At 34.4% G+C, this 15,515-nt stretch overlaps 1 protein-coding gene across 1 annotated transcript in view; it reads right to left on the reverse strand.

Annotated features, from left to right (window-relative positions):
* The window catches only part of MAN1A2 (mannosidase alpha class 1A member 2), a 193,939-nt gene that overhangs the window by 57,475 nt on the left and 120,949 nt on the right, over positions 1-15,515 (reverse strand). Inside the window, exons 8-10 of the mRNA XM_024119601.3 lie at positions 14,160-14,253; positions 6,932-7,047; positions 2,635-2,854 (exon numbers count right to left, since the gene is read on the reverse strand). Coding sequence (XP_023975369.1) covers positions 2,635-2,854; positions 6,932-7,047; positions 14,160-14,253 — 430 coding nt within the window. The remainder of the gene's footprint in view (positions 1-2,634; positions 2,855-6,931; positions 7,048-14,159; positions 14,254-15,515) is intronic.

The following is a 15,515-nucleotide window of genomic DNA, read 5'->3' on the forward strand; positions in this document are numbered from 1 at the left end:
TTTTTTTTGTGGTATGCGGGCCTCCCTCTGTTGTGGCCTCTCCCGTTGCGGAGCACAGGCTCCGGACGCGCAGGCCCAGCGGCCATGGCTCACGGGCCCAGCCGCTCCGCGGCATGTGGGATCCTCCCAGACCGGGGCACGAACCCGGTTCCCCTGCATCGGCAGGCAGACGCGCAACCACTGCGCCACCAGGGAAGCCCTGAGACTGAATTTTTAAATTTTTCATTTGTACTCACAACATTCTGAGGAAGACAGCGTAGGTATTATTACCCCAATTTTTTGCAGATGGAGTAACTGAGGCTTTAGGAAGGCTAAATGATTTGCCTAAAGCTCATAGATAATAAATAGTGAAACACGGGATTTTTGCATCCTAGTTCACATGTTCTTTTCATAATATCAGTGTTTCATATCAGCATTATGAAATGTGAAAGTCAGAAATATAGGGAATCCTTTCGTAACTTTGGTATTCTATGAATTTCTCAAAGGCAGGGAAGATATCTTGTTCACACTTCAACCTGTAAGAATTCAGCATAATGCCTGGCACATAATATGTGCTCCATGTTTAATGGAGTGAATGATTAATGTAATAACCATAATATACCATATTTTAATATGTCTGTTGCATGAAATGCTACAATTTTAGATCTAGTATTTGATTTGTGGTGAAAAGCTGCATAACAAGTCTTATTATCATGGGTCCTAGTACAAACACTTAATATCCACTCTGGTCCTCAATGTTTTACTTATTTCAGCTTTAAGTATATATTTGATATTCTATATCAACATCATGACTATATGTATATATATATATATATATATTTTTTTTTTTTTTTTTTTTGGTGGTACGCGGGCCTCTCACTGTTGTGACCTCTCCTGTTGCGGAGCACAGGCTCTGGACACACAGGCTCAGTGGCCATGGCTCAAGGGCCCAGCTGCTCCACGGCATGTGGGATCTTCCCGGACCGGGGCACGAACCCATGTCCCCTGCATCGGCAGGCGGATTCTCAACCACTGCGCCACCAGGGAAGCCCATGACAATATATTTTAACTTCTATTTGTAACTCAGATAACAGACTTTAGATGTATTATATACTAACTTAAACCACCACAAAATAACATCTGCTTCAATGTCCCTTTGACTTAGTTATATTTTGTCACGAAATGGAATCCTTGATTTAGTTACTGAGAGAAGTGAAGGGTCAGTTTCACCACAAATTCAATTCTTTATTATATAAAAATAACTTGACAGATTTATGAACTAGGATAAATTTTAAGCCAACCATATTTGTTTCATGGTACCTGATGATTAATTAATCCTAAAACATAAATTCAGTTATTTAACTAAAGCAACAATTCAACTTCTGAAATCACAATCAGAAATTCCTGGTTTTTAGTTTTTCAGGGAACTCATTTTCCATTACTTCATATAGAAACATACATTTTGGGGACCTCCCTGGTGGAGCAGTGGTTAAGAATCTGCCTGCCAATGCAGGGGACACAGGTTCAAGCCCTGGTCCGGGAAGATCCCACATGCTGCAGAGCAACTAAGCCCATGCGCCACAACAACAGAGCCTGTGCTCTATAGAGCCCGTGAGCCACAACTACTGAACCCGTATGCCACAACTACTGAAGCCTGCGTGCCTAAAGCCCGTGCTCTGCTATAAGAGAAGCCACCACAATGAGAAGCCCGCGCACCGCAACTAAGAGTAGCCCCCACTTGCCACATCGCCACAACTAGAGAAAGCCCAAGCGCAGCAACGAAGACCCAATGCAGCCAAAAATAAATAAATAAATAAAATAATAATAATAATTTTTTAAAAATACATTTTTAAAGCCAGAGAAAAACTTGGAAGACCTAGTCCATGTTTCTCAACCCTATTCTCCAGGCTTTTATTTAAACCTAATTGCCTTCTCCTTCCATGAAATATTATTAACAAATATATACTGTTTAACTATCTATGACTGTGTGTGTGTGTGTGTGTGTGTGTGTGTGTGTGTGTGTATGCTTTATATTTAAAGATATTTTTTGCCCCCAGGAACCAATTTTTGTCACCTGTAAAACTGAGAATTGTCTCATTTTTTTAGGTAAGGACACTGAAGCCCAGAAATATCACATATTTGCCTAAAGCAACATAAGAGGTTCTTTTTAAAGGCACAAATAACTTAAAATTATTGGTGAACTGACCAAGAGACAAACTACTAGTTATCTAGATACCAATTATACACTCAATATAACTAATATCTTTATAGGCAAGGCATGTAACCTAAATCAACTCTGTATTCTTTTAAGCAACTGATTTTACAGAAGCTGAAATAAATGGATGACATGGATTCTTCTATATTAAAATAAACAACGTTAGCCCATACATCCCTAAAAGCCCTACCTATTGTCTTTAAAACAACTTCTTCAAAATCTTTATTAACAAAAACAGAATTCAGAAAAATAATTTTAAAAAAGATGCAGGAACATTATTTTCAGAATTAAAATTCATGTTTTTAAGAAAATGATTTACTGTGTCAGAATAAATTATTTTGAAGTGAAAACTGCCTATATATTTCCCTTCTAATTCCTGGACATATTTTTATCTTAGAAATTATTTTAGACTAAGTAATTAGCATTAATAATATTCTTACCAGTTCTGTCATATGACTCATGACATGTACGTGCAATTTCCGCTCCTAGCTCTAAATAATGTCCAGCTTGATCCATTCTAGAACCATCTGCTCCTAGTACAAACATTCCCCCAGCAAAGCAGGCCAAATGCCCCATCTTCTTTTCCAAGTGCCCGTTCTTCCATTCTCCAATAAAGGTAAGACCTCCCCGAGACTTCCTAATAAGATGTTTTTCTATAGCCTATAAGAAAGAGTAGATATTCAAAATTTTAGAGGAAAAGTGTTAGTATTCAAACTTACTACATCCTTCTCACACAAAACCTTGGTAATATGAAATTCTACAAAGCTGTAACTTTCCCAAACTGGAAGACTTAATTTACAATAATTAAGTTTGGGAGTGAGCAATCAAGTTACACATAATCTTGAACAAATATCCAAATCACAACTATAATGAGACAAGGTGGGAGAGAGGAGACTGGCCTCAAGATTACCTTTCAACACAACACTACCCATATTACAGGTTTTTTCTTCTTGCTCTAAATGAAATTCATAATAATCAGTCAATTGAGGTCAGGATGACAAGTTATAACCCAGAGGCTCTACCAGTTTATTTTCTATTTCATACAACAAAAAATGAATAGGAAGAAAACACCCAAGTTAATCAGAAAAATGTGATTTTGATAATCAGTTAAAATGGTTTCTTTTTCATGTAACTATACATCTTGTCAAAGTGTTTAAAAAAGGCATATTAGGTGAGATACATTATATGTTATAAAACTTAGAAAAACAGTTTAAACTTCAAACTTAACTCCTTAGTCCCTTACTTCACAGACTTAGGCATTTGTTTTGGATGCTGTGCCAGGGTTAAGAGAGGCCATGGGACAATGTCAATTTTACTTCTTCTGAAATGTCAACTTTCCTTAAAGCAGTGGGAATAGAAAGATAAATATTTTACATTAAACCTGAATATAACACAAAGCAGAGTCCAACAATCATCACATTTCATTTTAAAAACGAAAAAGTTTAAGAGCTTTGTTCCTTTGGACCATGTTCTTAGACTTTGCTCAGAGGGGCTAAAGAATAATTCTCTACCTTTAGAGGTACTTCTTTGTAAAAGTATAAGGAATTGCATTAATTCAGTTCTCTTTGGTAGAAATTATTATACATAATTAAATACTATACTTTTCTGACAATAAAAAGTAATAAGACTCAACTCACATTTTTATTGTGGGCTGTTTTCTGACAAGCTCAATAACAATCAGCTTTTGAAAAATTTATTCTATATTCTTTATCACAATAATGTTTGTTCTACAGAAACACAAGGACTATGCCTTATTCATCATCTTACACTCCACAAACCCCATAAGTGTAGTATGCATTCAACAATTGTTCAATTAATAAGTCATTTTATAAATAAATGGTACTCTTTGATAATTGTATTTGACCTGTTAGAGGAAGAAGGGGTAGCTAATAAGCAAAATAATAAGGGACTACCATTGGATTATAAATGTTTATTGTTGTTTTATTTTAACCACAGTACTATGAAGCACAAATAAAAACATTAGTTTTTTGAGTAAAGGGACAATGTTTTTCATCTTTGTGGACCTCCCTGCATCTAACATGTGGGTAAACTTTTTACCAACAATTCACTTACAGACCCCTGAAATTTCTTATACGGCTCCCTTCTCTCAGTAAAATTAACACAAATGTCTAAGAGTTCAACTTATATAAAAATTTTTGAATGGCAGTTAAGAGTAATATTATTGCTCTTCTATTAAAAAGTGTTAAACAGGGCTTCCCTGGTGGCGCAGTGGTTGCGAGTCCACCTGCCGATGCAGGGGACACGGGTTCGTGCCCTGGTCCGGGAAGATCCCACATGCCGCGAAGCGGATAGGCCCGTGAGCCATGGCCGCTGAGCCTGTGCGTCCGGAGCCTGTGCCCCGCAACGGGAGAGGCCACAACAGTGAGAGGCCCGCGTACCACAAAAAAAAAAAAAAAAAAAAAAAGTGTTAAACAAATCCTCGTAAATAGTGGCATTAATTTCTTGCTCCAAAGGGACCTTGAAAAAGGTATAATTTTTCTTCATTATTTTAAATAAAGACTAAATATAAACTTGATCAGAATATAAAACCCATAACTACATAATTTTTAAAAAGAAAGCTAAGATGTAGGAACCAGGAAAATGGGTAGCCATAAGTGTAGAGGAAGGTAAGATGAGGATAGAATAATTTAAATATATTAGTTCAGAAAGACAAATTTAAAAAATGACTTATCTCAAACTAGAATGGATCTTAAAATTCATAATCATTCCTATCTCTTCTGTGCATACGACATGTCATTTATTTTACAATTTGTATATACTCTGTCTCCTAACAGAATTAACAGTCATCGAAGATAATTAACATTGCAAAAACTGCATACATGTCTCAAAATGAAAGTTAGCCAACTGGTTATTTAAACACACTTAGTAGGTGCTCATTTTACACTTAAGAGCTAATAAAAACAGGACACAGAAAACAAATATAGAAAGATTTTTAGGACACATATATAGCAGATGATTCATGGAAAATAATTTTAATTTATGAGATTAACTTTCAAAACAGGTATCATGCTTTTCAAAGTATATATGATTTAAAAAGCAATGACAGTACAGACGAACCGGTTTGCAAGGCAGAAATAGAGATACAGATGTAGAGAACAAACGTATGGACACCAAGGGGGGAAAGCGGCAGGGGGGTGGGATGAATTGGGAGATTGAGATTTATATATATACACTAATATGTATAAAATAACTAATAAGAATAAATAAATAATTTTTTTAAAAAGCAATGACAAATATCATATTCTTTTTCCTTTAGGAAACATTATGCAAAATAAGAGAAAATGGCTTTAGATTCAAAATATTACAAGAAAGCAGCAAACTATGAAGAAAAAATGATTACATGGTATATGACATGTCACACTTTCTCAAAAATAAAAAGAGTAAATACAGTCATTAATTTATCAAATACTTATTGAATACCTATTGTTTCAGGTCATGCTAGACAATAATAAACAAATTAGTCTGTCTTCAAGGAACCCACAGACTAGTGGGAATGACTAAGGGTGGCTATTTTCAACACTGCCATTCTAAAATTATTACATTCTTCCTAGATAATGACTTTTCTTGCATCATAAAAATTTCTAGGTTTAAAGTTTAATAACAGAATAAAATTCTCCAAATTTTCAAAATATAAGTCTTCATAAAGAATTTTAGAAGTCACGTACTAAAGTGGAGATTCCTGATTACACATCAATTTAGTTCAATTTCTTAGTCAACACACTCCTTCAAGAAACATTTATTGAATGCCTACAATGGGTGAAGCACTATAATGCCACATATTAGTTCAACTCCTGTGCATTTTTATAAACAACTATAGGGATTAGTTCCTCAAAAAGTAAGGATATAAATGGGTAATAAGATCCTTGGTTTAACTTAAAGACAAAACAACTGTAACTTTGAGTATGGATCACTGACTAGAGTCAGAAATGGTGTTACATACAAAATACACAATTTTTAAAAGTGATTAAATTATTAAAGGGATAGGGGTTTATACTAGATCAGAAAGCAAATAATTTACAAAGTGATTAAATCACTTTTCTATTTCACAGTTTCCACTTGGAGGTATCACATATAAGTGTTTCCAAGAAAGAAACTTGTTCCAATTTTAAACTTTTACACTGTGATACGGGGTTACATAAATATAAAACAATACAGAATAGTGGTTAAGAGCATAGGCTTTGGATCTAGACTCGAGTTCCAGGCTCCATCACTAACTAAGCTATGCGACCTTTAGCAAGTTACTTAACCTCTCTGCACCTTAAGGTCCTCATGTGTAAAATGGTAGAGAAGTTTAAATGATTTCACATATGTAAAAGGGGTCAGAACAGGGGTCAGAACAGTTCCTGGCACGTAAAAAGTACTATAAAAGTGTTTTATCCTTATTATTTACCCATAAGGCTCTCAATATGTAGGTTTAATGGGTCATTTCAAAAAAGAAATGTTTATGGAAAAGTATGTAAAGTTAGCTTTTCCAGTCTCTGTAGAAAATAGCTACAAGTAATTAAGATAAATTTTCATACATAAATATGTTACACTAAATTCTTCAACAATTTCTTTAAAGTGCCATAATAAAGAAAAACTTAATATATGACTATTTTATTAAAATACCAGCAAACTCTAAGGAATGTATATAATATGTACAGATGCTCATCAATTTCTATCAAATACATCATATATTCAATATGTTAATTAGGTAAATGTTCTGATAATAATTACCTCAATAGCATCATCATACATTTTTCTGGCCTCATGATCTGTTTTATCTGACATCAACCACGCTTTTAGTAAGTACTCATAAAAACTGTCTCCTAGCCCGCCAACTGATGTATGATCTGCAACAAAAGAGAAAAGAGAAGATGGAGGTGGAAGAAGGAGAGGACAGAGGATAAAAAATAATGTTTTTTAATTACAATGACTATATTAAGACCAATAATTTAAACATTATAGTGACAGCCATATTTCCAACATACTTCAAATTTAGTCCAGTAGGAGTATACCATAATCACTCTCCTCAAATATGTATCCAATTTTCTAGGATATCTTTTTCTCCTGGATGTGGTATTTCACATATTTAACAGTCTTTTTCATGTATTGGTGATTATGTGGAAGAACACTATTGATGGGAATGTAAAATGGTACATCCACTTTGGAAAACAATTTGGCAGTTTCTTAAAAAGATAAACATAAACACCTACCATACGATACAAACATTCCATTCTTGGATATTTACTCATGAGAAAGAAGAACACATGTCCACTAGAAGGCTTGTGTGTGAATGTTCAAAGCACTTTATTTGTAACAGCCCAAAAGTGAAAATAACCCAGATGTCCATCAACAGGTGAATGGATAAACAAACTGTGGTATTCCACAAAGTGGAATTGTACTCGGAACTACGGATATACAAACATGGATGAATTTCAAAATAATAATGCTGAGTGAAAGAAGCCAGACAAAAATTAAAAGTACATATAAAGGACTGCATTTATATAAAGTTGTAGAAAATACAAACCTATCTGTAATGACAGAAAGCAGATCAGTGGTTGCTCGAGGAAGGAGTGAGAAAGGGAGTGAGGAAAAAATCATAATGGGGTATGAGGAAATCTTTTGGGGTGATATGTTCATTATTTTGATTGTGGTGATGGTTTTCATAAGTGTATACTTATTTTAAAGCTTATCAAATTGTATACTTTATTATGTACAGTTTATGTCAATTTTACCTTAATAAAACTGTTTTTACAAAAGCAAGTAAACAAAATAAAAAGGATATTTGGAATCAGCACAAACCTATCAGTAGCATCAACAAATTAAATTAAACTCATCTTTTAAAATAAACTGAGACTCTCACACAGGAATTTTTAAAAGTTTTATTTTATTAATCTATATAAATACTTTTTACTAAAGATATATCTAAACTAAAACTGCCCAGGAAACTGAAAATAAAGAAACAGTCAAAAGTGAGATAAGGATGGATAGGAGGTTTATACAGAAGACTTAAGGAGAGTAAAGAATAAGAAAGTAAACTGATCAAAGTTAGAGTTGTGAGGGGTACTGGTGATCCAGTTAGAATTGGAAATTATAAATTTATAGTGACTTTACCCTGTATTACTGATGATTTTCATCAGCAATGCTCAGCTGACTCTGTAGATGAATGCGAAGGTACATGGCTACATTGATACAATTATTGGGATTTGTAGGACAGGTAACACAGAAGACTAAACGTACTCGCGTATTCTCACACTATTTTGGATCCTATGCAGTCTAGGCTGGTTAGGAAAGGAAGCAACAGGTGATCCTCTTGTCCAACCATTCAGGATCTTCACTCCACTGTTCACCAATTGCACGCAACCAGTAAAACATCGGCCCACCTGTCAGTCTACTCTACTATTATCCCCAAATTCACAATTTTCACCACCAATGAGAACCTCAGCATTGCTTGTCAACTTTTCTATGACCCCTTGATTAGTGCTCTTTCCCATTCCCTAAAGCAGATTTTTGAAATCTCTTCTTCAAAAGACCTCTACAGCTCTACCTTCTTCCTTACTCTCAGCAGACAACCAAGCCTTCAAATTCACATAAAAAATACAGATCATTCACCCCAAAAATGTATCTTTCAACTTTCTATATCCCCATCTATCAATTTATCTATTCCCTTTGCCTGTTAAAGAGGAAGAAATGTTCCTTCTCTACTCTTTACACTCCATCTGGCTCTGGACACTAACCACTCTGCTTCCTTTCCAGGAATCCCCCTCTTGGTTTATCAACTTCTACCCTTCAACTGAAACTACCTCTTATTATTAACATCTTAAAATAATCTAATTTTTCTTGACTCTACCACACTCTTTTGGTTTGATATCTATCAGGTGTTTACTGAAAGAATGGAGAAAGAGAAATCATGGATGATGTCTCGATTTCTTGCTGGGACAAATGAGTGAACAGTGGTGCTCTTCACTGAAATTGGGAATACTAGAGGGCGAAATGGCTTAAAGTGGAAGGAGTGTGAATCTTGGGCATGCTGAATTTGAGGGACTAGCTGGATAGCTAAATGGATATAACAACCATGTGGAAATCCAAAGAGAGATAAGTTGGGGGTATAACTTTGGGAGTTATAAAATCGGGATTTATAGAAATGTATTTGAGCCATAATGGAGTTTACTCAGAGAGAATGTATCAAGTGATCAAAGGACAAAAATGGTACTTAGGAGCATGACACTTGTAAAAGTCATTAAAATAACACGTAGGGCATTTTTAAATTTTGCACTTTGGTCTCAAACATATATTTCTGGATATGTTGTAGATCTAAGGATTAATAAATGAGCAGGAAAAGAAAACATAAAGAAGAAAACATAACAAAATTAAAGTAGGTGAAATAACAAGAAAAAGATGGAAAAGGCAAAAGTCTTTGGCATCCTGGTTTAGGGGAAATGATTTTTAGATATTTTAATTATTGCTAGGGATTACAGATTTAGTTACAGGTTACTTAGGTTATAGGATGTAGTCTCAGTCCTGCCTGACAGGCTCTCTCCAGCTCTTCTAGACTCTTGTTCCAGTGGAAGTTTATATGCTTAATAAATAAATACACAGCAGAAGCCTGCAATCCTTGGTTAACTACGGAATTTATCACCCAGCAGTCTGACTTTCTTATTTGAACCACTGAACCATGCCTGCCTAGATGTCAAATCTGATGAACCATGTCACTCCAAGGTCCTTTTGAAATTCAGAAATTGCTAACACATTATAAAGTATTACTAAATATCAATGGTTCATATTATCTGTCTTAGCATGTCATGAAGTTAATGGCAGGTTCCTAAGAAGTTAATTCTTGAAGTATTCTTACAAGAAATTCTAGAATAAAAATTAATATTTGTATCATGTGTTATAGTTTATGAAGCATTTTCAAATATATTTATTATCTCATAAATATGACCCACACAACTGTCTTATTAAAATAAGTACAATTAGAACAGATGAAGAAACAAAGGCATGAGGTTAAATAACTTATCTAAATTATTAAGCAGGAAAGCCTGAATTAGTCTTCTAACTCCAAATATTATATACCCATTCTTGCTTTTTTTCACAGTTTTTAAATCAGTAGTATAAAATTTAGTGAATCAGTAATGATAAATTGCCTATATTTTCTTCACTTAAGTCATTAAATGGCATAGTAAGTATTGTACTTCGAAAACTAGTGAAAAAATAAAATAAAAAAAAAAGATATTAATGATGTGCCTTAAATCTAGGTTGCTTACTATACTCTTTTATATCTGTTGCCAAGTACTTTTCCTGAAGGTAATTACCATAACTATTCTCTGTGATTGCTGTGTGCATGTCACAGACATTATCATTACTCTAATTATAATACAGTTAGCCAAAGCTGAATTGTTAAATTTCAGTTCAATTCACTGTTTGTTTTGCAGACTATTTATAGTTATGACAGATGTATACTGCTCAAAGATAATAATGAATTTGGTATACTTTTCAGAAGCTGATACAAAATATACAAAAACACTAAAAGGAACAAATTGGACAATTTAAAAGGACTGCAGCTGCTAAAGGGATATCAGGATAGCTCCCCTAGAATTTTAAAGACCTCTTGTCAAAACAACAAGTAAATAGCTCTTTTTATAACATTCTCAAAATTAATAAATGCTGAGAGTGAACATACTCTAAATAAGTCATCTGGATTTGTTTTGTGGGAAAAAACAAGTATGAATGAAAGAATTGTTTTTTACTGCAATTTTTTATTGTGGTAAAATATATACATATAACATGAACATTGCTATTTTTACCATTTTTTAAGTGTACTATTCAGTGGCATTAATTACATTCACAATGTGGTACAAACATTGTCATTATTTCCAAAACTTTTTCATCACCCCAAATAGAAACTCTGTACCTATTAAGCAATAACTCTCCATTCTCCTCCCACCCAAGCTTCTGGTCTCTGTAAATTTGACTACTCTAGATATCTGATGTAACTGGGATTATACAATATTTGTCCTTTCGCAACTGGCGTTTTTCATTTTAGCATAATATTTTCAAGGTTCATCGATGTTGTAGCATGTATCAGAACTTTATTCCTTTCTATAACTAAATAATATTCCATTGTATGTATATATCACATTTTTTTTATCCATCTGTTGGACTCTGGTTGTTTCTACGTTTGGGTATTGCAAATAATGTTGTTGTGAACACTGACATACAAGTATCTGTTTGAGTCCTTGCTTTCAAATCTTTTGAGTAGATACCTAGGAGTTTAACTGCTGGATCATATGGAATTCTATGTTCAACTTATTGTGAAACCACCAAACTGTTTTTCACAGTGGCTACACCATTTTACATTCCCACTAGTAATGTGAGAGGGTTCCAATTTCTCCACACATCCTCACCAACACTCACTATCTGTCCTTTTGATTACAGTCACCCTGGTAGGAGTGAAGTGATATCTCATTATGCCTTTAATTGCATTCCCCTAATAACTAAAGATGTTGAGCATTTTTTTCATGTGTTTATTTTCCATTTGAATATTTTCTTTGGAGAAATATCTATTCAAGTCCTTTACCCATTTTTTAATTGAGTGTTTGTCTTTTTGCTGTTGAGTTTTAGAAGGTCTTTATATATTCTGGATATTAAGCCCTTATCAGATACATGATTTGCAAATATTAACTCTCATTTATTTGCAAATAAACTCTCATTCTGTGGGTTGTCTTTCAATCTCATGACAATATCCTTTGATGCACAAAAGTTTCTAATTTTAATGAAATCCAATTTGTCTATTTTTTCTATTGTTCCCTATGCTTTTGAAGAAGTCACTCCCAAATCCAAAGTCATGAAGATTTGTCCCTCTTCTAAGAGTTTTATAGTTTTGGTCCTTAAATTTAGGGTCTTGGGTGCATTGTGAGTTAAGTTTTGTATCTGATAAAGGTAAGGGCCCAACTTCATTCTTTTTCATGTGGCTATCTAGTTTTCACAACACCATATGATGAAGAGAAAGAGTTATAACTTTAATAATTAAGATGCCATCAGTGAGATACTGTTGGTCATTTCAAAGGCTGGCAGTTCTCAAACAGTGATTTATTTTTTCCAGTATTCTAAGATTTTGGTGTGGAAAATAGCATCTTCTTATTTAAAAATGTTTTTAATCTTACTTCAAAAGTAATACATGTCCATTATCAAATTTAGATTAATAGAGGTAAACAAAAGAAGAAAACAAAAACAAACATTCAGTAAAAACCCACAGGTAATACTTTGGTTTCTATCCTTGTGGTATTTGTTTTCTCTCTTTTTCTCAATATCTTCTAGATAGTTCATATTTATTTATGTCAAGTATTCTATAACATAACTTTTAATGACTATATTGTATATCAGATCTGGAGGGATTATAATTTAACCAAATCTCTTTCATAGGATGTTTAAAAACTGCACTGTCCAATGTGGTAGGCTCTAGTCACAAATAGCTAATTAAATTTAAATTAATTAAAAGTAAATAAGAGTTAAAATGCAGTTCCACAACCATACTAACAACATTTCTAGTGCTCAATAACCACATGCTAATAACCACTACTACATTAGATAGGACAGAAATAGAACATTTTCATCATCATAGAAAGTTCCACTGGACTTTCTATGGAGTGCTTTAGAATGTTTCCAAATTATCCCTATTATAAATAACTCCAAAATTGTAAATTACCTCTCTATATATACATATATATGTGCTTTGTGTGTGTGTATATATCTATATTTATCTATATATATATATATATATATCTGAAAATTTCTTTGGAATAAATGCTTAGAAATGAGTCACTAGTTCAAAGGTCATACAAATTTTAATACTTTTTGAAGCACTGGATACAGGGATGTGTCCATTTTCTTTATAGATTTAATAGATAAAGAACAGTGTCTTCTGTTTAAAAGCTTCATTGATTTGCTTAGGGACTTGGTGAAATGGGAAGACAGAGGGACAAAGGTCTCTGATGACCAGTCTATGGAGATGCTACAAATATGGTACTAGAGATGGCAGTCTTTTGTACATTCTAGTAAAGTAGCACCAGTCTATACAGAAAGAGTGTACTGTTACACTACGTTGTCTCCATGTATCATCCTCATTAGCACCACTTTTAGGATTAAATATGAACATCTGTATGTTGTCCATTTGTGTTTTGTTTTTTTCATGAACAGAAAACATTTATTATTTATTGTTTTTAAAAAATCAATTCCCTCAAAGATGAATTCTAAAACTCTAATAAGAAAATCACCCCCTCCCCAAACAAAACAGTGTCTCCTGAGACAGAGGAAATCACTTCTACCATAGTCTCACCTAACAATTGGTACATTCCTCTACTATCAATACAACATCTATCACATTATATTTCAACTACTTCTAAGTGTGTCTGCCTACCCTGCCTGCTAGCCTGAGAGCTGCCTGAATTCAGACCAAGTCCTATATATTCTTTCACTAACTCCAGTCTCATTCGAGAGCCTGGTAAATAACAGACACTGATACCTTCTTTTAAAATGAATGACTAGACATGGCCTGTCCAAGAGCAATCACCCCATTTTCTAGTCATTTAACATGCTCAACTGTTCTTCATATTCCGTTACTACATACTTATATCAAGCAATGCTCTTATTTACATGAAGATATAGTTTACTATATAAGGGCTTAAAAGTACAACCCTTCACAAATGCCACATTATATTTTAGCAAAGTACTTACACATACATGAAATAAAATACTCCTGTGAGAGGAAATTCATGTTTCCATTTTACAAGTAGAAAACCTGAAGCTACAAGAGATTAGAAACTTGCCAAAGGTAACAGCACTAGCAGATCACAGGGTTATATACTAACTGAGGTTTCTAACACTACATGTAGTATATTTATCAATACATCAAGCACAAGTTTCAATCTTTCAACAAAGCATCAGTTGTAATAGAAATACTTACACTGACCCCAGCGACCTGTTCGTGGATTCAAATAATTTGGATAAAGACCATTTGGACGATCCATTTTCTGAAGTAGTTTCCGAATGTGCATGACCTAAGCAAAATAAAATTAAGAATGCAATTAATGAAAAAAAAATCATTAAGGTTTTATATTAATCTGGGCTTTGTTTTTCTCCTCACTCAGAGCCTACACTGCCATCCCACCCCCGAATCTTGTGTGTGTGTGTGTGTGTGTGTGTGTGTGTGTGTGTGTGTGTGTGTGAGAGAGAGAGAGAGAGAGAGAGAGAGAGAGAGAAAGAGAGACGGTAAGGAAAGGCTTCTAATGACTCATTATTTTTATAAGATGAAATATGAGCATTATTTAAAAGTCAAGAAATAAAAATACAAAGAAAAGAGCACAGACAGAAACCAATTTAAATTCCAACATTGTACTATCCAGAAATAGGCATCAGAAACATCGGTGATAAACATCATTCCAGACATATTCAATGTGTGCATAACTAAACATAAAAACAGAAATAATTTCATAGAAATATAATCATAATAGGACATTTGTAATAAAAAAGTATGAAACCACTCTGAAGTTAATAGATGAAAAAGTAAATAAAGTAAAACTAAATTGCTGAACTTTAAATATTGATCCCATAATAGGTATCCCTATATTTCTAAAATTCCTAAACTTCTAATTCCTAAAAGACATCCTGAAGTTAAGGGGGGAAAAAATCATGAAACATATTAAGAAGCTAGAGACTTTCCCAGGGACTTTGTTTTGATTCATCTCTAGATTGGATGATGGATTTTTTAAGTGCTTAAAAAAAAAGAAAGCACATGGGCTTTCCTGGTGGCGCAGTGGTTGAGAGTCCGCCTGCCGATGCAGGGGACGTGGGTTCGTGCCCCGGTCCGGGAAGATCCCACATGCTGTGGAGCGGCTGGGCCCGTGAACCATGGCCGCTGAGCCTGCGCATCCGGAGCCTGTTGCTCCGCAGCGGGAGAGGCCACAACAGTGAGAGGCCTGCGTAACGCAAAAAAAAAAAAAAAAGGCACAAAGGTATTCCATTTCTTGTATTCTTATTTGAGAATGTTATTTTCTCATCTGAAGGATAACTTAATTGGTATAAATGACTTGGGGAAACATTTTTTTTTTCACAGGACCTTATATATACTTCACTATTTTCTGGACTTGAGCATTATAACATTAATCCTTTTTTTTTTTTCGGTACGTGGGCCTCTCACCGCTGTGGCCTCTCCCGTCGCGGAACACAGGCTCCGGACGCGCAGGCCCAGCGGCCATGGCTCACAGGCCCAGCCGCCCCGCGGCATGCGGGATCCTCCCGGACCGGGGCACGAACCCGCGTC

The sequence above is a fragment of the Physeter macrocephalus genome, chromosome 4 (assembly GCF_002837175.3).
Source record: "Physeter macrocephalus isolate SW-GA chromosome 4, ASM283717v5, whole genome shotgun sequence".
NCBI lineage: Eukaryota > Metazoa > Chordata > Mammalia > Artiodactyla > Physeteridae > Physeter > Physeter macrocephalus.